General features: G+C 39.5%; 4 protein-coding genes and 1 long non-coding RNA gene across 15 annotated transcripts; 1 reads left to right on the top strand and 4 right to left on the bottom strand.

Moving 5' to 3' along the window:
* Window positions 1-637: 637 nt before the first annotated feature.
* Window positions 638-2996, bottom strand: LOC147218724 (guanine nucleotide-binding protein G(I)/G(S)/G(O) subunit gamma-5-like). Its single transcript, XM_086172530.1, has 3 exons — window positions 2826-2996; window positions 1820-1962; window positions 638-925 (listed from the first exon to the last, which is right to left on the bottom strand). The coding sequence occupies exons 1-2, from the start codon at window positions 2904-2906 to the stop codon at window positions 1837-1839; spliced, it is 207 nt and encodes a 68-aa protein (XP_086028656.1). The 5' UTR covers window positions 2907-2996; the 3' UTR covers window positions 638-925; window positions 1820-1836.
* Window positions 2997-3073: 77 nt separating this feature from the next.
* Window positions 3074-10897, bottom strand: ssx2ipa (synovial sarcoma, X breakpoint 2 interacting protein a). 5 transcript variants are annotated; one of them, XM_086172515.1, is made up of 13 exons: window positions 10678-10897; window positions 9380-9546; window positions 8968-9177; window positions 7656-7766; window positions 6696-6831; window positions 6526-6601; window positions 6201-6372; window positions 5327-5474; window positions 5057-5190; window positions 4669-4842; window positions 4464-4581; window positions 3820-3982; window positions 3074-3636 (listed from the first exon to the last, which is right to left on the bottom strand). In XM_086172515.1, exons 2-13 carry the CDS (start codon window positions 9533-9535, stop codon window positions 3492-3494), a joined length of 1743 nt encoding a protein of 580 aa, XP_086028641.1. In that variant the 5' UTR covers window positions 9536-9546; window positions 10678-10897; the 3' UTR covers window positions 3074-3491. The 5 variants fall into 5 exon arrangements, with proteins under 5 accessions (XP_086028641.1, XP_086028643.1, XP_086028645.1 ...); XM_086172517.1 differs by having other exon boundaries at window positions 3828-3982; XM_086172519.1 differs by having other exon boundaries at window positions 6330-6372.
* LOC147218722 (uncharacterized) lies at window positions 10699-11766 on the top strand. The gene is made up of 2 exons (XR_015108705.1): window positions 10699-10837; window positions 11717-11766. It is a non-coding gene; the product is annotated as an uncharacterized LOC147218722 (long non-coding RNA).
* Window positions 11214-19264, bottom strand: mcoln3a (mucolipin TRP cation channel 3a). Of its 7 annotated transcripts, none has more exons than XM_086172523.1 (13): window positions 18485-19264; window positions 18238-18405; window positions 17984-18137; window positions 17657-17738; window positions 17450-17573; window positions 17272-17371; window positions 16209-16321; window positions 12985-13134; window positions 12734-12835; window positions 12516-12638; window positions 12068-12126; window positions 11920-11962; window positions 11214-11823 (listed from the first exon to the last, which is right to left on the bottom strand). In XM_086172523.1, exons 1-13 carry the CDS (start codon window positions 18707-18709, stop codon window positions 11677-11679), a joined length of 1590 nt encoding a protein of 529 aa, XP_086028649.1. In that variant the 5' UTR covers window positions 18710-19264; the 3' UTR covers window positions 11214-11676. The 7 variants fall into 7 exon arrangements, with proteins under 7 accessions (XP_086028649.1, XP_086028652.1, XP_086028647.1 ...); XM_086172526.1 differs by having other exon boundaries at window positions 11920-12126; window positions 17477-17573; window positions 18238-18320; window positions 18485-18687; window positions 19130-19264; XM_086172521.1 differs by having other exon boundaries at window positions 11920-12126.
* A 190-nt stretch (window positions 19265-19454) lies between these two features.
* bcl10 (BCL10 immune signaling adaptor) lies at window positions 19455-21698 on the bottom strand. The gene is made up of 3 exons (XM_086172529.1): window positions 21375-21698; window positions 20744-21032; window positions 19455-20636 (listed from the first exon to the last, which is right to left on the bottom strand). The coding sequence occupies exons 1-3, from the start codon at window positions 21423-21425 to the stop codon at window positions 20227-20229; spliced, it is 750 nt and encodes a 249-aa protein (XP_086028655.1). The 5' UTR covers window positions 21426-21698; the 3' UTR covers window positions 19455-20226.
* Window positions 21699-21987: the final 289 nt, after the last annotated feature.

The following is a 21987-nucleotide window of genomic DNA, read 5'->3' as shown; positions in this document are numbered from 1 at the left end:
GCCAGTGGTTGCGCTGTTTTCGAGCTCGTCTGGCAGCAATATCATTCAGTTGTCATTGATTTGCAAGGTTTGTGATACAATCGCTTGAGCAGTTTATACAGTGGTTATGATAACATGTTATTAAATCTTTTGGGAAATTCTGTAAGGTTTACTTTTAATGTACATTTTCATCAGGTCATCAATAAGGCAATCGACCACATACACACAGCCTATACTATGTGTGTGTGTGTTATATATATATATATATATACATATGTGTGTGTATACATATAGGGTGCGGAAGGAAACCTGAGGAACCCAGAAGAAACCCACACTCAGGGAGAACACGCAAACTCCACAGATAGGCTCCCTGTCTGCATCTAATCAGGAATTTTCTTGCTGTGAGGTCAAAGCCCTATATGCGCTTCTTTTTCCTTTTTTATGTCTACATTACTGCCATATTGATCTATTTGTGTTGCTGAACATGAAAAGAGGGACTTCTAGGACTTCAAACTTTTTTTATCATGAGCCTACCGAAAATCTCAGTCACCTATTTTTAGTTTATCTGACAGTGAATACAAGTATTTACAACTACCCATGCCAAGCTGTAAAAATCACAATATCCTTTAGACTAACAGAAAAAGCACCACAATCAATCTGCCATTGGAATAATAAATGATGTTTTTATTCATTAAATACAAAAAAGTCCAGAACAGTGATGACTAAAATAGAACAATAGAAAAGGCACAATAATTTACTCAAAAAATCACACTGTGCCATGAAAAATAAAACCGTCTCCTTTCTTGTAATGTGACTGAAATTAAATGGTTATCGTCCCGACATGATTCCAATGTGTTCTACACTCAGGAGATCTCGTGGCAGTATAATGGCTTGGTATGTGGAGCAGTGTTGAGGTCAACTTTTCCCTGTAGCATCAAATGAAGGCCTTCAGAGAAGAGAATAAAGGTTGAGCAAATACAGAGGATGAATGAGCATTTGGGATTTGTGTGACATGGAGTAATTTATTTTTCATTACATTGACGCTACCCTACACCTAATCTGATGGCCAATTAATCCAAAATCTCATTTCCAATGTGTTTCTTCACATTTCTTCAAATTTATGTGATGTTATTTACATATGTAAAAAGCCATGCACCATTGGTCTTCAGTAAAAGCATGGTGTTGAAGACATATTTTGCTGTTCTTCAGTTTATTTGCAGTTGCTTAGTACACAAGCACAACATACTGAATTTGTGGTTTTAACACAATGATGGAAAGCCCTTTAATTCTTAATTTTTGGGGGGGTAATTATCTTACCATGCAGTCAAGGGCTTGTACTTTGTCTTGTGCAACTATTTGATTCATGAGTTCATCACTTGTGCCATTGATACCTTTCTGGATGAAATGGGTCCACAGTAATCTTTGAGTGTGTTTAATTTCTAACAATACAAAATATGCTACCAAAAGGTGTTTTTTTTTTTATTAACCACTCAACAATTATAGACAAGTATTTCTAGCGTTTACTTCCATGATGGTATGCATGGCTTTAGGGCTATATACAGATCATGCTGAGATGTCTTTAAGAAAGGTACTGAACAGCCAATGTCTCCTCACGCTCTTCCTATCAATGTATGTCTGTAACTGTGTTATCAAGTTGGCACTTCCAAAGATAAATTCAATGGCAACACAGTATATTATGAACACTAGAGTAAAAGGCCATCTCATTCAATACACCTCAAAATATCTCTACAAAACAATCTACTTTGTATTGCTTAACATTCCACTTTAGAATTTTAGTTTAGGATTCGTGTGAATGTCACTAACGGGGAGGCATACTCACCAATGACCACAGTGTTTTCACAAAAAGGAGCAGACCTTCTGTGGTCTGAAGGGGTTGGTGCTGGAGGATACCCCAGTGAGAAGAGGGTCTTGCAAAGCATTTTGCATGCAAAACTGTTGAAGATCAGCTGCTGCCTGGGAGACCTTAGATAAGGATCAAATACTTAATCCAGATAACAGTACCCATCAAAACAAGATACGGATAATAATTCTGCACATAAAATTATACAAAAAAGGCAGGAAACCAAATTCTAACGATTTGATGTAATGACACTTCATAGATCTCAGTTGTCTGAGTCATGGTTTATCCTTGTCAACGTTTATTTCATTTCAACTGGAAATGAATTTCTTCCATTTCATCCTACTGAAGAAGCCTCTAAGATGTGTCGTTAAACATCTTAAAGGATATTCTAGTTGCCAAAAAATATTTTGACAAGGGTTTTTATGGTAAAATGTTTATGTAATGTATGCCCATTCCTATTTTTTGATAATATGATCTACAAGATCACACTTGTGTGTATATTAGTACATTAATTTATACCATTATGTGCATTTCAGAAGAATTGTTGATAAGGCAGTATGATGGATAATTGGCAGGATATTAAAATCAACACAATCGACAGATCGCCAATATTGTTACTGTGAAGGTTCTGTCATTCAGGTCATGGTTGATCAAACGGTTTTTTTGTCGACGTTTGACCTCTCAAGAGGCTTTTTTCAATTCGGACTATGCTTTTGATCGTTTTCCCTAACTGAAAACACGCTGTGTTCAAAATACCGCAACCCAGTGGTAAAAGAATCCAATAGTATTTAAGCCAAGTAGTAACTCGTGAATTGACGAGTTTTAAGTACTACTACTTAAATTACAGCGCCCTGGTGTTGGAATGGGTTTTCTCACCGGCTACTAGTTCTGAAATTGCGCTAACCAGTGTCACGGCTAGCAATGCTAAAGGATCAAGGTAGCGCTTTAGATTTCACGGGAACAAAATTAATGTTGAAACAATTACCTTCACTCTGTTTATGCTTGCCTCGAAACGGAGCTGCTGAACGACTTTTTTCATTGCAACGAGATTCGAAGACCCAGACATGTTCGATGCGGATTTGTAAGAAATAAATGCTGGGCGAAGGCTGGGATTTTAGGTTTGACGAGAACTGATCAAATGACTACTTCCGGTTTCCGGTAAGTCACAGCTTGTGAAGTTGTTCCCACTTGTGAACAATGGTAGGCACCATTTCAGAAGACTAGAGAAGTATATTTTTTTCTTAAAAAAAAAAAAGACTTTTATTACATTTTTTACCAGCACAAAAGGTACAATTACTGTCAGTGATAGATTAAATATACTTTTCATTAAAATTACACTCAGTTTATAAATTAGCACATTGTTAACATTTAACCTTGAACTAAAACTTAATACTTAAGTACAAAAATGACATAAAACATTATCTAGTTTTCAAATATGTACTTGGAACCCTCTTTTGTATTCATTCATATATGGTGTCAGTGTTGATTTGTACTTAGAAAAGAAGAAATGAGTCAAAAGGCATTCTTATTTGTTCAGCATTGATAAATGGTAAGGAAAATCAACTTAGTAATTCTGAAAAATATAGACAATTATTAACTGCTTCTGAAAACCGATTTGCAAAAAATAAGAGAAAAGACATTTATCTGTTCATCAAATGAGACAGTTCTCATAAACACCCAAAGAGAAGATGCTCAAGTCTCCACAAAAGTCACTGTGTTCTGACTTGACCAGAGAGTGGCCATCATGAATAGGGCTGGACACCTTGCAAAGTCTTTGATTCAAATGTCTTGAGGAACTGAAATTACATAAAAAAAATAAAAAAAAACACATATGCAGACAGTGTTATATTTTGAAGTGACAATACACAAACACTGTCTGATCCTTACTTGGTTACTGTTATAAACTTTTAAAGAGGGACGAAAAGGATTAAAAAAAAGAATTAAATATGATCAAAACCCAAAAGGGGTTAAGACAATACCTTCTAACCTCTGGTATCAAGCGGAGTGTCCTGTAAAGTTCAGTTGTTGATGGCATGGTGACAGGTGTGTAATCTGCATTTTTGAGAGTAGAAAATGTATTGTAGGGGAAAGAGCTGGTTGGGGGATTACTTGTCAAAAACACCCTTCTCTCTGGTTCACTTCCTGCAATAAAGGGCAGAACCATATTAGAAATCAACTTTGAAATTATTTTTGTGAGTTTAAAGAGTTTTACCTCTTCAGCTCCTTCAGTATTTCAGAGATACTTCTTTGGTGTTGATATAGACCTGCCTATATATTGTTTACTAGACCTTTCACCTTCTTAATGCATCATGTATAACGGGGGAACTGGCAAATACTGACCATTGTAGTTCTGTTTATCAAAAGATCCAATTCAGTCTGAAAATAAGGGACCTCATATAAAAATGCCTGTAATTAGATATCAGTATTCTTTTCAGGAGACATGGGCTGAACAGACAACAATTCAGATGGTTTGTCAATACCAGATCCAATTAAGCATTTTCTTTTAGTCCAATCCCCCATAAAAGCAACATGCCAAAAGGGAAAGAAAAAATAAACTATGATCACAGGTTTTGCACATTGCCAGCAGATGTCACTGAACACAAATACTTACACAAACACTTACTGATTGAAAATGTACTTTGACTATCAGGTGACAAGCATTTCCTACAGTCAGCAAAAGGAGTCATGTTCAGAAACTGACATTTCAGCAAAGAGGCACGATCCTCTTCAAAGGCCCTTTTCTGTAGATAATAAAAAAAGGCAAAGGTCAACAATATAAAGCACTAATTTAAGTTAAAAAATGGTGACACGTCTTAAGATATGAATACCTCTCGGCCCAAGGAGATAGCAGCCTCTGTAAAGTTCTTTCTTTCCTTCTCAAAGTTTCGCTTCTGTTCCTCAAAGAGTTTCCATTCCTCTTTAAGTCTCTCTTTCTCCTCCAGAGTGTAGCAATCACTAAGAAGGGCCGCAGTATCATCATCAAAAGACGTGTTAAGGTGTTCCTGAATCAGCATAAACAAAGACATTCTTTTAGGTCTTGAAATGTCATGACTTCTAACATCACTGGATGGGTCACTCATTTATATGGCACATATATGGCACAAATAATGTAGCTGTATTGAGTATATACATAAGTAAGAGGGAGGATCCTCAATTTTGGTGCTGCTTGGATTCACTGGACATCATTGGTTAGAGGAATTTGCATATGTGTCTGACCTGGAGGAGTAGCTGCTGTGCATGAATAAATTCTTTGCACTGCTGAACTTCACACCTCATCCTCTCCATTTCGTCTTCATGGGTGGCATTTGGTATCAATTCTTCTACAGACTCTTGCTTATTGTGAACTTGAGCTGATTGGAAAATAGAAACACCTGAGGTTGTCAACTCTAATGTTCAGTAAACCTGAATGATGTATGTTTGAAAACATCCTATTGAAATATGGAAACAAGAGTTTTGCAAATCTATAATGTATAGTAAGTTACAAACCTTGACTGTCTAATTTTTTCATGTGGTTTTGCAGTTTCCTCCACTGTTGGCGAATACTGTTTGTGAGCTGCTCCTTAGCATAGTCACATGAATGGTCCAGTGCTTCCTTGCTAGAGTCACTAGTCTTTTCTTCACCACCTGAATCACCCTGTATAAGCCCAATGATCAAAAAATCAGCGCTGTGTATGCTCTGTATACATGACTTCTAATGAGAGTCTGTGAGGATAAGGTGAGTCAAACCAAATATGTACTGTAACTTCCAGACTATAAACCGCTGCTACCCTCTCCCCTCCCACACACACACACTTGCTTGCTTTGAACACTGCGGCATAAACAATGATGCCGCTAATTAACGAACATTTAGCCTCGTCACACTGGACCTATGAAATTACCTTGGAATTCTGAGGCTGTTCAATTCAAACACTGACGACGACTAATGGTTTCAGTGGACTGGACGATGGTAATCAGCTAGAGTAGGACAAAGCGATAGAAAATGGATAGATAGAATTTTCCTTGTGTCATTCATTATTTATCTTTTTCATCAGCCATGTTACAGGTACTGTTTGGAAAACATAAAACATTTCCAGGAAGTATTTGTGGATATTAGAGAGTATATTTTTAATTAAATGTTAAAAAAAATGTTCTGTGTAAATCTCTCATGTTACAAAGCGGACACCTGCAGCTTATAGACAAGTGTGGCCTATATAAACATGGCTTGTTTATAGCCGGCTTTTAGCGGCTTATATTCAGGTGTGCTCAATAGTCCAGAAAATACGGTAGATTATCTCATTTCAGAAAGTAACTCGTGTTTTTTAAATGCTTGTATTTTTTCTGGATTAATGTTTTAGTCCAAATACTGCGTAAAGAGTAATACCTTGCCATTAGTAGAATCTTGTCTGGTGAATGACTGGCGTGGACTCATTATATGAATCATCTCTCTTTTCATCTGCTGCAGTACTTTCTTAAGTTCAGCATTCTCCAACATCAGGGTCCTCTGACTCACCTCATAGTCGGACAGCATTGACTTGTACATCTGTCTTTCTTGGCTGCAAAAAACAGTCAACCAGGACCAGTGGCAGATACAGATCAAATGGATGAATTCAAGAAATTCAAGCAAGGCCATTAGCCACAACAGGACTTTTGAGTATTATGACCTGGATGACTGGGAATTTTCACTTACAAAATAGGTTTAATCATACCTGACAGTGACTTTTGTTGTCTTACAGTGGCTCCTTTTTCCATCTGTCTGTCCGAGGCAATTCAGTACATCGATTGCTAGTCGTGAGAAAATGGAGTACCAGGAAAACCAGTGTGTTTTAAAGCAAAGCATTCATATATTTACAAACTATAAATACAGACACATACTCACCTAGTTTTTTGTCTTTTTTGTCAACCAGTAGTTTGCTCAGCCGTTCCTTGAGCTTTGACGATTCTGTCTCTTTTCTCTTGGCATCATGGGTGTACTGTGAGGCACGACTGGCAATGATACTCTGGAGCTTTTGAACCTATCCAAAATAAATTAAATCAGTCTGATTACCATACTGTCCATAAAGCGCACCGGATTATAAGGCGCATCTTCAATGAATGGCCTATTTTAAAACTCTTTTAATACATATGGCACGCTGCATTATAAGGTGCATAGAATAGAAGCTACAGTAGTGGGTGGGGTTGCGTTATGCATCCACTAGATGAAGCTGCGCAAAAGGGAATGTAAACAAAACAGTCAGACAAGTCAGTCAGATTTTATTAATAGAATACAATCCATCTTTCTGTCAACTCCCTTCACTCCCAAAACAGTTAGTGCATTCACAATACGGTGCCATACGTACCAGTAGCTCTTACCGGTATTCGCACCCACTTGGTTGAAAACAACATATTTCCAACTCAATTTGTCACAGTTCACAGCTTTTCATAAAACAAAAGCACCAAGAAGGATCGCCTCTAAATTCCTTGATGTTAAGTTCGCGTGCTAGCACTGTTGCTTTATTCGAATAGTGACTGTGGTGACACTTCTACTTGCTGCTCTCTGATCAACAACCCATTGTTCAAGTTTGTCCTCTAACTGTAGCCATCTTGCTTTGTCTCCTCGGAAACTCTGTTTAGTCTTTACTTGGCGCAGGTCATCTTGTTGCTTCTTTCACTTCTACGCCTTTGATTCGTTAATGTTGAATTCTCTCGCTGCTCTATTCCCATGTTCTACTGCGTGACTGATGGCATTGAGTTTAAACTCTACGTTGTAAGAATGTCTTTTGAAAGGAGCCCATATTTATTTATTAGTATTTATGTTATGCAGAGCATTACACTGACTTTAGAATAAACAGCTTCCTACCTCCTCTTTTTCCGTTTGTAGGCAGCTTTGCAATGTCTTAATTTTTAGTTGGAGTTGCCTTTCAGTCTCACGTAGACCCAATTTCTCCCTGATGGACAACTCTAGTTGATCCTGGAAGAAAATTTAACAAGCCACAGCAAATAAATGAGATAATGCTTGCAAAAGTAATATGAGTTTAGAAATTCAGCATTTTTCAAACATAAAACGACAAAAGCAACCACATTATCTAACTGAAATATCTGCCCATAAAGCCCTTGGATAACGCAGGTCAATCAGATAAAGAACACTGATGAATGTATAAAACAGGCTGACCAACATTTCTATGGGCTACGGCACATATGGTTTACACAATGCCTTTATTTAAAATCAAAAAAGTTGAAAAACAGGAGCTCATATTAATGGTGCAGGTTTGAATTCCAAAAACATAATCATTTCCTTTGTTGTCAATCTGATACACTATGAAGTTTTTCCAAAGCTACCACCTCAAAACAAAACTGAAGTAGAAATTCTAAGAAACAATGTTAAATAGGTAGACTAATCTTCCCATGTACCATATTTGGTCAAAGTGTCCTGTGAAAAACCATTATAGGGAAACATTTCATACTGCAAGATGCAGCAGCTTTTTTAATGGCACTTTTTTTTTAAGGAAACATAATTTGTGTACTTGCCCCAGGATGTTTCAAACTTTTTATTAACGTAATCTCTACTGAGGCTGGCCCATAAATATTATCAGACTTGAGTGTAAGTTCCCATCACCTGCCGTCTTCCTGTCTTCTATAGATATGCTTCTTTGCTACCCCTTCAAGTGGAATATTGTATTGATTGTCAGCTGTGGTATCACAGTGATGATCCACCATCCCAAAGCCCTTTCCGAGCATGTCAGCTCCCGTGGGGTACCTTTTTGCCTCATTCATGAAAAGCCTGGATCTGTCATCTGTGAGCTTAATTTCATAAATAGACAATGCTACTGCATTATCATACATATACATTGAACCTCCTCCACTAATCCATGATGTGGGAGGCAAAGTAACACCTCAATCTCATAGCTACCATAAACAGCATACTTTGCTGTGATGCATCTCAATCCATGACATTTTCAGCTATAGAATTATCTTAAAAAACATTAAGCCTCTTGTTAGTAATTAGTCATACTCACGCACGCACGCAAACAATTTCTTTTTTTTACTCTATAAGTCAGTCAGGATTCTTTTCTTTACAGAATCAAATTTCCTGTCTGTGTGTGCTTTTTAAAGATGTGTGCTTTTTAAAGATGCTGTCTTACTTCTTTGTCCCCTTTTCATACATACTATACCTTGAGTCTGAAGTTGCTCATTTGTATATGTTCCATTGTGCTGAATTTCTTTAGGTGCTCATTTTCAAGCTCTTCTAACGTGCCCATACAGTGCCTGTGACTCTTCAACAGTACAAACATGGCATTCAGAGCTGGCACGGTGTTTAGGCCAGCTTGCCCCAGTGAAATGGCCTCGATACATGAGGACAGTAGACCCAGTGAGGAAAATTCCTGGAGAAAAAAAAAAGAGAGAGAGGACCACTTTCAGTGCTTACGTAATTTTTTATTTTGATAGACATTAAAGGGGTCAAACACAAAAATTGCCAAACCATGACACATATTTAAAAAGTTAAAACACTTGGAAATAATGCTTAAGCGGTAGCAACAGCTTCAATTCATAAACCATTTATATTGACCCAGAACATTAGATTACCTGGTTGATGTATGAGATGCACTGGGGAATATTGTCATCTGTGCAAAATATGCTCATGTTCCTATAGGAGGGTTTGGACAGCGCCAAAGAAGGGTGCAATGGCACAGGAGTGTTCGGACTTTGGGGGGACACTGTCAGATGAGATATGTTGGACATGTGATGGTTTCCTTGGAATGGAAATAAGAGAAAAGGCAACTGAAGATATTTATTTTCAAACTTTGAGGATCTGCCAGATGTGACCTACATTTCTGATCTCAATTTAGAAAAGCAGCCTAATTCATCCTTCAGAGGAGTCAAAGGATCTCATTGGGCTGTCTTTGTCTGAGATTAATTTACATACATAATGTATTAAAGATAACAATGCCTATTGATGCCTCTATTGGCACAGCTGTCCACCGCTCCCCCATATCAATGGCACTTCAGGGTACGAGGATGCAGTGACATGGGATGTATACCAAGGGGTGTGCTAGCTATCAGACACAAACCTGAGGCTCCAACTGGTACAGAGCCCTAAAGCACAACATTGAGTCATCAGATATACCAGCAACAGATAAAGTGGACCAAAGCTGATCCCACACAGGATTAACAGCAGATATGTGCCATGTTGTGGTTTAAACTGGTAACTAAATTGCAGGGGGGTACAATTGTGCTGGCCACAGGCAAACAAAGAAAATGTGAATTACAGAACGAACGGTTATGCATGTATTTCAATTACTTTCACATTCAAGGAGTTAATTCGTTCACAAGTTCTATTGAACCAGATAAAAAGGCATGCAGATCCCAATACGTAATTGCATTGTCATGTCCCAAGATGGGATTGAAGATAATCACACATAGTGTTTGTTTTTTGATAGACTGAACGCTAAAAGTCTCAGATATGTATTTACAAATTTCAGCATTGAGGCGATAAACAGCCAAAAGAAAAACATTACCGTATCTTCTCATGGCAGCCAACATGCAACACAAAAAACTTGGCAAAGACTAAGGCTTGCCATGCTTCCCTCACATCACACCTCCATGTGCACATTGTAAAGAGGTTAGTTGTTATTTAACAAATCACTTTACATAGAACACGTCACACTTGTTCGCGTTAAGGGGTAAGGGCCAGTTGTGTCGTTTTTTCATTCCATTGTTTCCGTGGTGTATTTACACTCAATTACTTAACTCTAGTAAAGTAATTGGCTAGCATAACTTCTCTCAAGTATCATCGTGCTTCAAACTGTCTTATCCAACGCTAATAACATAAGAAAATATGCTCTGAAACGCGAACCGGAAAAAAAAGATTATCACAATCTTACCTGACACTCCAACGGCGCTAATTGGATCAACATGTATAGGCAATAATATATAACATCATCTTTTGACAACCGACCAGAAACCACTTGTCACCGGGCAGCAGAAATGTTAAGAAATTCAGTTTAACTGCAACGTGACAGGTCACAGACGTACCGACTGCAGGTAAGCATTCTGCAGCTGTTTTCTTTAAGTCTTTAAGCAGCAAGCGCCACATCAAACACGGTTGTTATTGGAGGTGCTGTCGTTGGCCATCCAGTAACAAAGGCGCACATTGGATGCGGAGATGCGCAGTGGGACATTATGCAGATAAGAAATGTCCCTATTGAAAGTCAAGCGACAAGCACGGTGGTGAAGCCGCCACATTTCTTGGTAATGCAAGAAAGCACTTGTGCCATACTTTTACTCCAACGTAGACCCTTACATCATATCCCCGAAGAAACGGATTATCGGTAAAAGAGATAATATTACACGGAAAATTACCGAAAGATGTTATATCTCAAAGCCATACATATACAACTGGAACTTTTTTTTCCGGAAGTTTGATTTCATTTTGTTAATTTATTTACATATACATTTATCTTGTTTGAATGGAAGAGGGTTTTTTTATTAACAGAAAATATGTCCAGAATGTTGAATGTTGAGCTTGATGTGTCAAAACAAGAATTACATTTGTAACAGAAGAATCCCAATGACATTTGTAACAGCCTACATCTGCCCTACGAATGAAGTGAACAACAAAATATTATGGCAATTCAAGATTGTAGTGGGGAGATTCAAGGGCGACGCTATAGTATAGATCTTTTTATTTTATTTTCTCACTAGTTGTAACAATTATGTGAAAATGGGGAAAACCTCGGGTTACAATTGCTACAGAAATCAGACGCGTTTGTGATATCTCCACATTCTGTCCTCCCTTCGTGCAAACGCGAAGCGCAGCTTATTGCATCACCGGTGCACCTATACAGGGGACACACATAAACACCTGGATATCAGGTCATGTCTTAGTAGCCATTAACCGAATTTCTGAATCTACTGCCCCAGGGAGCTGTTTCCTCTTCAATTGGGAATCCTGCAGACTCAGGTTCTTCCCTGCGACCTGCGATGAAGGCATGAAGCTGGGATACTGGCAGTTTCTCCTGCTGTTGATGCTGCAACAAGAAAAGTGTCACATAAAATAAAATAAAGTAATTGAAATACATGGATAAGAAAAACACATGCTGTAATGTGCTATTCAGGAGTCTGACCTTGATGGTCTCATACGTGTCATTTATGAGGGCGATGAAGAGGCTGAGCACCATGTAGATGAAGATAGAGATGAAAGAGTAGAGGTAAAGTTTGCTGAAGAGCCACACCATGTTGCCCTTGTTTCCCATCTTCAGGAATGTGACATACATGTCATCCCCATTGATCAGCGAAAATAAGCACTTTGTAGCCTTGTCAAGTGTTCGGAACTAGAAAATAAGTTTTAATAATTACTGTTGTATAATTTAGGGTTGTGCAGTAAAATCATGTATCAAATATGGTCCGACTGAGATAGCACTGTGAATTTGTTTTATATAAAAAAGTCGGGACATAAATGTAGATTAATATTTACATATTTACCTATGATTCAGCAAAGTGATATTTAAAAAAACACCTAAAATAAAAAAATAAATAAAAACTAAGTAGACATTACAATGTACAGTGCGATTGAAAACCAGTTTCAAAACATCTTGTCCTGTTTCTTTTGATATTGTGAAGACCTATTCATTTTTTTTTGTGAATATAATGGAGAACAGTTTGTTTTAAGGAAGTGAATCAGACACACTGTGATTTGAAATAGCAAATACATGGCATGTACCTTGTCATGGTAAGGTCCAAGCACAATCCAACCACAGACACAGTAGCCAAGGTAGATCATGGCCACACAGCAGCAGAAACGGATCACATTCGGAAATGCGGCTCGTAACGTTAAGATTAAGATCTGAAAAAGAAAAAGGGTTCTCAGTTTCTCCACATACATCTCATCTTTAGCAATGGTTTTAGATTTTTAAAATGTAACTTCTTAGATGCTCTTACATTGTATTTATTGAAGAACCCAAGATAACGAATCACACTAATCCAGACGAGCATTGTTGCTGTCCCCAGCAAAATACTACAGACATCATAATTCGTCAAGTACTAGAAAAAAGAATAGTAGAAATTGCTTGGCACAATACATAGTGTCAGAGCCTTTTTTAAGTATGTTCTTATTTCAATAATTTATCTTTGTTTATAAAAACACACTCTATACTTGACCAAAACAGACAAAAAAAAAGGGAAAAGCAAACCTTTGTCTGTATTCCAATTTTGAGTGCTGACCCAGCGACGGTTAGTGAATCACTGATAATGCTTAAGATATACCAGCCATTGACAAACTCCATGCAGTCTGACCGGGTCACAACTTTATTGTAGTAGGCATGGAAAAACATGGAGAACTCCTACATGAGCAAATTAATATTTTGTCAGACACATTTAAGAATGAGCTTTTCGCTTTTGCCATGGCCCTTGAGGTCTTGAAGTGGTATATAAACACCACATATAAAATAACTCTTACACTAAGAAATTGAAAATCAATGTCAGATTTTGCCAAAGAAAATGTTTTGGACATGCTTTGCATGGCAAGCTGATTGTGATAATACACATTTTTACACAATGAGATAAAGGTTCATTCCCAACTTCACACACAAAAAAAAATTATGGCCAGTTTACACTTCATTCAATTGAACTGAAAATTTATATTAAGAGAATGACAGCTTAATAGCATGCTGGTATGGTGATTTATACCTGTATAAGTATGAAGCTAATAGATAAAAGTTAGGTGTTTATATCCGAAAAAAGCTCTTGGTGTATATTGGGTACATATGCAATAAATCATGTGGTTAAATTTCATCAGGTCCAGGTCCTCCTATTGACACTGCCTTCTAATGATATATATATACATATATATATATATATATATATATATATGTATATATATATATTGATCGACCTTGTGGTCGAATTGTCAGAGGTACATATCTCAGAAACTTTGGTGAGGAGAGGGACAGAGCTGTCAACTGATCACCACCTGGTGGTGAGCTGGCTGCGATGGTGGGGAGGATGCCGGTCAGACCCAGCAGACCCAAACGTAATGTGAGGGTCTGCTGGGAACGGCCGGCAGAGTCCCCTGTCAGGAGGAGTTTCAGCTCCCGCCTCTGGCAGAACTGCAACCACGTCCCGAGGGAGGCGGGGGGGCATTGAGCCAGAATGGGCCCTGTTCAGTGCTTCCATTGTCAAGGCGGCAGAGTGGAGCTATAAGGTGGTCAGTGCCTGTCAGGGCGGCAACCCAAAAACCTGTTGGTGAAGTCCAGCGATGAGGGATGCCATCAAACTAAAGAAGGAGTCCTTCTGGGCCTTTCTGGCCTGTGTGGCTCTGAGGGCAGCTGACAGGTATTGGTAGGCCAATCGGCATACAGCTTCAGTGGTTGCCGAGGCAAAAACTTTAGCATTGGAGGAGTTCGGGGAGACGATGGAGAACGACTTCCGGTGGGTGTTGAGGAGATTCTGGTCCACCATCCAGTGGCTGAGGAGGGGAAGCAGTGCTCCATCAACACTGTACAGTGGGAGTGGGGCACTACTGAACTCAACTCGAGACATTGTAGATTGGTGGCAGGAATATTTCCAATACCTCCGCAACCCCGTTGAAATGCCTTCCAATGAGGAAGCCGAGCCAGGGAACTCCAGTGCAGACACACCTATTTCCGGGGCTGAAGTTGCTGAAGCAGTCAAAAAGCTCTTCAGTAGCACATCCACGCTAGGTTTCTAAAGGTTTTGGATGTTGTGGGGCTGTCCTGGCTGACATGCCCCTGCCGCATTGTGTGGATGTCAGGGACAGTACCTCTGGACTGGCAGACTGGGGTGGTGATCCCCCTTTTTAAAAAGGGGGATTGGAGGTGTGCGCCAACTATAGGGGGGATCACACTCCTCAGCTTCCCTGCTAAGGTCTATTCAGTGATGCTAGAGAAGAGAGTCCGCCAGGTCGTTGAACCTCGGATCCAGGACGAGCTGTGTGGTTTTCGTCCTGGCCGTGGAACAGTGGACCAGACGGTTGTAAGCCAGACCTGTTTCTGAAGTTGGACTCCACTAGGGCTGCCCTTTGTCACCAAATCTGTTCTTAAGTTTTATTGAGAGAATTTCTAGAATTTCTCAATTTGAGACCATGGTGCTCAATTGCAAATCGGTGGAATGCCCACTCAAGGTCGGGTAAGAGGTCCTGCCCTAGGTGGAGAAGTTCAAGCATCTCGGGGTATTGTTCACAAGTGAGGGAGGGATGGAGCGGGAGATCGACAGGCGGATCGGTGCGGTGTCTACAGCGACTCTGTGAACTCTGTACTGGTCAGTCGTGGTGAAGAGGAAGCTGAGCCAAAAGGTGGAACTCTCAATTTACTGGTCGATCTATGTTACCACCCCCACCTATGGTCATGAGCTGTGGGTAGTGACCGAAAGAACGTGATACAAGCGGTTGAAATGAGCTTCCTCCCTTAGAGATAGGGTGAGAGTTCAGAGTAGAGCCGCTGCTCCTCCGCACAGAGAGGAGTCAAATGAGGTAGCTCAGGCATCTGGTCAGGATGTCTCTTGAACTCGTCCCGGGGGAGGTATTCTGGGCATGTCCATCTGGGAGAAGACCACGAGGAAGACGCAAGACATGCTGGAGAGACTATTTCTCCAGGTTGGCCTGGGAACGCCTTGGGGTCCCTCCAGAGGACATGGACCATGTGGTGGGGGAGAGGGAGGTCTGGGCCTCACTGCTCCAGCTGGTGACCCTGTGACCCGACTCCAGATAAGCGGGGAAAGATGGAAAAACTAAGAATACAGCATCGTATGGCAGGCAGAAGTAGTGTCAATTAAAATTGTAATTGAATTACATTTGGTAATGTGTAAAATTCCCATATTAATGTTAAATGTTTCATGTTTTGGGGTGGCCCCGTGGTTAGCGTTTCAGCTCCACAGCATGAAGGGCACTGATTCGATTGTGACAATGGGACCTTTTTGTGTGGTACTTGCATGTTCTCCCCGGGTTTCCTCCAGGTTCTCTGGTTTCCTCCCAGAGTCCAAAAACATGCAGCAGGGTCATTGGAAAAATGCCCTGAATGAGTGAGTGAGTAAGTGGTTGTCTGTCTCTGTATGTGGCCCTGTGATTGACGGGCAACCAGTCTAGGGTGTACCCTACTTCTTGCCTGACAGCTGGGATAGGCTTCAGCATCCCCCGCGACCCTGATTACAGGATAAGCGGCAGACGATGGATGGATGTTTCATGTTTTGGATTACTTTCTCCTGCATTACTGAGTAAATGTTAATCCATCTGTATCAATCTGCAGGTTGTCTTATTTAAACAAAATTCAGCAAGAAATTCAAAATTTACACTTATTTTTTTATGAGACAACATGCAACAGACAATCCACTTTTAGCTAATAGATGCCACTTAAGCTTCACAGAGGGTGCTCGTAATGATCAATAATTCCTTGTTACTTACTGACTGGAGATGGATGCCATTGATGACAGATCGCAGACAAAGGATAATAGAGGTGAAGCAGGCAAGGATGACCACAGAATCAAACAATAGCAGGATGTAATTGTTGTTTCCAGCTAGTAATTACAACACATAGATTTCAGTTAAGTAGTTGTACTATCATCTTTATTGTTGTAGTTAAAGTAAGTTCACAAGAGCATAAAGGCTCATTTAATATTGTCTATATAGCCGATGACATTGTGATCTGTAGTGAGAGCAGAGAACAGGTTGAGGAAAATTTAGAGAGGTGGCGGTATGCACCAGGAAGGACAGGAATGAAGGTTCGCTGTAGCAAGACAGTATATGTGTGTGAATGAGAGGAACAAGGGTGGAGTGGAGGGAGTGGAGATCAAGAAGTTGGAGGATTTCAGGTACTTGGGGTCAACATTCCAGAGCAACAGAGAGTCTGGAAAACAGGTGAAGAGACGGGTTCAAGCAGGTTGGAATGGGTGGAGAAAAGTGTTAGATGTACAATGCAATAGAACACTATCAGCCAGAATGAAAGGAAAGGTGTACAAGACAGTGGTGTGATCAAAAATGAGGTATGGCCTAGAAAATGACAAAAAGACAGAAGGCAGAGATGAAGATGTTGAGGTTCTCTTTGTGAATGATGACGATAGATAGGATCAGGAAGGAGTCCATCAGAGGGGCAGCACATGTCACATGTAGATGTTTTGGAGAGAAGCCCAGAGAAGCCAGATTGAGATGGTTCGGCCATGTACAGAGGAAGGATAGTGAATATATTGGTAGATGGATGCTGGATTTGGAGCTGCCGGGCAGGAAGGAAGACCAAAGAGAAAATTTATGAATGTAACGGGAGAGGATATGAAGGTAGTTGGTGGGAGAGAAGAGGATACAGACAATAGGGTTCGATGGAGAAGGTTGATTCGCTGTTCCCCTGAAGGGAAAAGCTGAAAGGAGAAGAAGAAGATAGCCTTGAATTTAAAACAAGAATGTTTTTTTTTTGTGTTCTTTTTTTATGTTTTAGGGCTCATTGGGTCATCAATAGTAAGACTTCATGACTTACAAGTGCCTTCCATGTTCCAGTCTTTGCATTCATTGATGCTAACATCTTTTTCAACATCAACTTTTATCTTTCCACTGTGTGCAGAGTTGTCAAATTTTACCTATAAAAAAATTGAGAAATTCTGTCAAATCAAATGTACATATATTTCATTTCATTTAATCTCTAACACCTCCAATACCTGGCAGTTAGTAGAGTGATCACTGACCATGATGCGGAAGATATAGCAGTCTGGGAGCTCATGATGCCTCACCGTTTGCAAATTGATGGTTTTCAGGGTGAAGTACACATTTACTGTCAGCAGTCTGGAAACACAGACCATTAGTTGGCTTGTCATCTTTATCAACCGTTAAAATTAACAATAATTTTGTATTGCCAGTTAAGTTACCTCTTTAAATCTATCGAGAAGTTCATATGCGCCACCAAACTGCAGTTGTCATAGGACTGCACCGGGAATATGGAAATACAATCTGTAAGGAGGAAATTCAGATAGAACAGTCAGCAGCTGTTACAGTTCAGGAGAGGAATACTTGAACATTTGTCATTGTGACTATACTTTACTCCCTCTTTCACAGAGCCAGAAGTAAATCCACAGTGACATTTTTCCATTTGTGCCATGATTCATTGTCCATGAATAAAAACATCACAATGGATCACATTTGAAAACTGCTAGGGTGCTCTTGGGTGCTCTGATGTATCCACTCTGTTTATTTACCATTATCAATGTGTGGATCAATGTCAAACGTCTCATCTCCAGGTTCAATTTTGCTGGTCCTGTAGAGCTCTTGACAAACTGACAAAGGTGTATACATGCCAGCAACCCTCTCATATGCAAGGTTACCAACTGTAAGATTGTGGAGACTGAAGTACTGAAGAGGAAAAAGAGCAACTTGATTTAATTTGCCGCTGAGTAAGGCTATAAAATTGGAACTTACCACAATGCAGTTAGTTAATGAAAAATATCAGTACCCTGTTGATAATGTAATAGATGCGATCATACACATCTGCTCTAGTGTAAAGTGCATAGCCTCCCAGTTGCTGATCCTTGTATCCTTTGAGAAAGAGATGTCTGAATGTCATCAGATTCTCATCTTTGAAAGTGACCATCATTTCATTACTCAGTCCAAATGAGACTAACTTATGGAGAAAAATAAAACATAATTACACTTTGTTCCTTTTAATACTTGATGATGGTGGCAGCTAAAACAGTCAATACCTGAACTGTGGTGATAGCAATTTTCAATATTTGAAGTGTCAGTTTCCATGGTTTGCGACCCCGGGCTCTGTATTTCTCACAAGGGTTCATGAAGAAATACTTCAGTCTCCGTCTCAAGTCCTCCACCACTTTTGACTCCAGGTTCTGAGAGTGAACGTTCCATCTGCAAAAGCTGTTTAGCAGTCTGTCTTCTGACCTTGTGACTACAGACCCAGAATGTTCCATTATACTGAAATGAGGAGCTTAATGAATCATAAAAAATCATTTTAATGCTTGTACAATATGAGCCCAAAATATGCTGATAATCAGGTAAAGGTTCAGCCATTCCAGTTATGCAGATGTTTATCAAACTGGTTCACCTGCATGAGCTCTTGGCTGTCACCTCCAGGCCTGTTCAAATTTGATTCTGGATTTTGTACAAATCTGTTGGTCAAACTCCCCAAAATCGCATAAGTGATTTGTTTTTTCCCCAGCATATTTAGTAAAATATTCATCCAGTTTTGTGTAACTAATCAAATTTCAATCAATCTAAAATTACATTGCTTGTGTAAGTATTGCAATTTTTTTGGTTGTTATTTTCATAATACTCAAAAGCTGTGTACTGACTGAGGAAAGGGTTAGGAAAAAATAAGTCAGAGTACCTACTAACACCGGCTGAGTTGCTGCAGGTGCTGCCAGAGATTAACACTTCTGCTTCTCAAGACTGTCTTGACCAGGCAATGCGATCACAACTCCTGCCTCTGCCACAGCAAGTGTCATACCTCTGCGTCACTGAGCTTTTCCAGTTCTTCCAATAAAAGCAGAGTACCGGTTACAGAATGTCAACACTGTATGTAACTTAAGTCGTAAAATAGGAGTTAAAATTTGCAGAATCAGATCAACATATTCAAGGCAAGTATTTCACAAACATTGTTTTAAAGAGATCTCAGAAAAAAATTCCAAATCAAAATTTTAATTAGTTAAGAAAAAAACAAACTTCCAACCAGATGAGCATGATTCAATATATGATTAAGGCCAATAAAATTAATTTTGAAGAAAATCTGGTAAAATGGGAATACTTAATGGGATCTGTTTTACAATCAAGACTTCTGTAGTGGCAAAAAGTAACATTTTTTCGACTTAATGCTGAACTAATATCATTTCAGATGATGAAAGATAACATTTTTTTTGCTTTGTATCAAAGCAGCTAAGTCAAAATATATAATTAGCAAAAATCTGTTCAGTATCTCTTTCTCACTCTATATATATATTTATATAAATGCACATATTTCAGTATATACTCTAACATTTAAACTGTAGTGGGCATCTTTTAGACAGATAATTATCTAACATTTTTATTGATTGCCAGTCGATCCAAAAGCCACATATAGAGACAATGAACTATTCACTGTCATTTACACATCTGTGCAACCTGGGTGTCAAATTTACCTGCTGCATTTTTTGGATCATGGGAGGAAACCCAATTGGAACCCTGAAGCACTAACCACTGTGTTACCATGCCACCCTAAGTTTAATATGTAATAACAATTGTTGATGTAGTACATAAAACCACTGATATATGAAGACACAATTAACAGCTGTCGTAGAACAACTTTTGCCTGTTTGGAACACAGATAAAACAAAAAGTAAAAATCTAAAGTAAGTAAAATATGTAAAAAAAAAAAAAATCAATAAGTGTTTCAATACATTAGCTCAATTTACTGGCCAGCAGGTTCCAGTGCATGAAAACTGCCTAATGAGACTTAAAAGATGTTCCCATGTGGTGTTGATGTGACAGAGCGTGACCGCAGGGGCTGGAAGTTAGGGTCTCCTCCACTGCTGGTGCACCCTGTAGTTCCGGCATCCATGTTGGAGGGGGACCCTACCATTACTTCTTCTGGCAGTGGGGGGGCACCTGGGTCACCAGGCCTGGGGAGGCTGGAGGAGGTTGTGGACAAAGCTGTGACGACACTGTCACCTGCCACTGAGGACAAGTGTCCATCTTTCTGTAGTGATGGCAGACTGAGTGAGCCTATTAGGTCTGACGTGGAGGGGCTCTCTTCTCCTTCAGGATGGAAAACCATGGTGGAGTCATTTGACAATGTCCTGGAGATGTCACTGGCTGTGCTCAGGTAGCTGATTGTGCTGCTGGATGAGGAACTAGGAGCACCGGCTGCAAAGTATGAAGATAAAACAAGTAAATGAACTTTAGCAATTAAGTAAGCTTTCCCGTTAAAGATATTAATATCATCTGGTTTCATTAAGAATCGGCCTTCAAACCTCTGAGAAACTCAATCTTCTCATTTTTTGCCTTCTGCACCTCATCTGTGATCTTAATGACGATAAACGTCTGTGAACGCATCTCCCGAATGGAGTCAATGAGGCCATCGAGGCCACGGGGGTTCTCAGCCAGGATGTCCAACAGCATGGCAGTCCTTTTGCTCTGTGTAGTCCTGCAGCTGATTTCCTCCGCATCGTCCCGGGTCAGGATTCTGCGAGAGCGAAGAAAGTCGAGGTGGCGTTCGGCTCGAATTTTCTCACAAAGGTAGTGCCGCAACCTGGTGAGCACCTGAGGACCCACAAATAGGAATAATTCTCAAAAGGAGAGATTTTGATTATTTCTATTGAAATCATGATCATGATCACATCTAAATCTAATCTCTGTATTAAATCAAATATATGTTAATGATAACAACCACTATAATAAAAAGAGCACTACTTGTTCGCATGTTGCCCATCTGACATGACTGGTTGAGGAAAGACATTAGTGAGCATTTCCTGCTTACAGAATATTTAGAGCATTAAAAAGTTGACAAAGTAACAAATCTTTTAGTATTCTATAAACACGTTATCGTATAAGGCTGGTCCTTAACCTCTAGAAAACTACACCTGATATATGCGTTATACTCACGTCTTTTTTAATCTCTGCCATTTCATCTTCAGTGAGGTGAGGAACAGCCATCCCTCTGACGGACTAACAGAAAATACGGGGATCGTCAGCGGGTAACAAGTGGTCAAAAATACAAGTTAGTAAACCAATTTATACGAAAGAAAAACAGTCATAAAAAGTATTTGTTATTCGATGAAAAGATTCATTCCCGTTTTAAGTCGCTGAGAGGGTTAGAATCCATTGAGTTTCGCTTTCAAGAAGCGAAAAACTAATCCCCGGACTTCCTGATTGTGTGATTACGTCGACGTGAGAGCAAAGCCAGTTCCTCCCACTTACACAGGGCAGATATAAGTCTATTTACTCCAGATCTCTACATCCATTGAGAAATGCCGTCTTAATATAAGTACAACAATCATTTATGCTAATCTTCGCATTGACTTTTGGCCGATTTGGGGCACAATAAAAAAATTCCGACAGGTGGTAGTGTTCCGGATGTTACCGCTAGAGGCTGTTCAACCTCCAAAAATGAAACGCGAAAAAAGCAGATTCTCAAAACCAGTGTTTCCCAACCTTTTTTGAGCCACGGCACATATGTTACATTCGAGAAATTACACGGAACACCGCCAAATAAATA

Source organism: Fistularia commersonii, chromosome 25 (genome assembly GCF_037954325.1).
Source record: "Fistularia commersonii isolate RoL2024-O1a breed Wild chromosome 25, RoL_Fcom_v1.0, whole genome shotgun sequence".
NCBI classification, from domain to species: domain Eukaryota; kingdom Metazoa; phylum Chordata; class Actinopteri; order Syngnathiformes; family Fistulariidae; genus Fistularia; species Fistularia commersonii.
The sequence above is the reverse complement of the archived record's forward strand: the minus strand, read 5'-3'. Positions and strand labels throughout refer to the sequence as shown.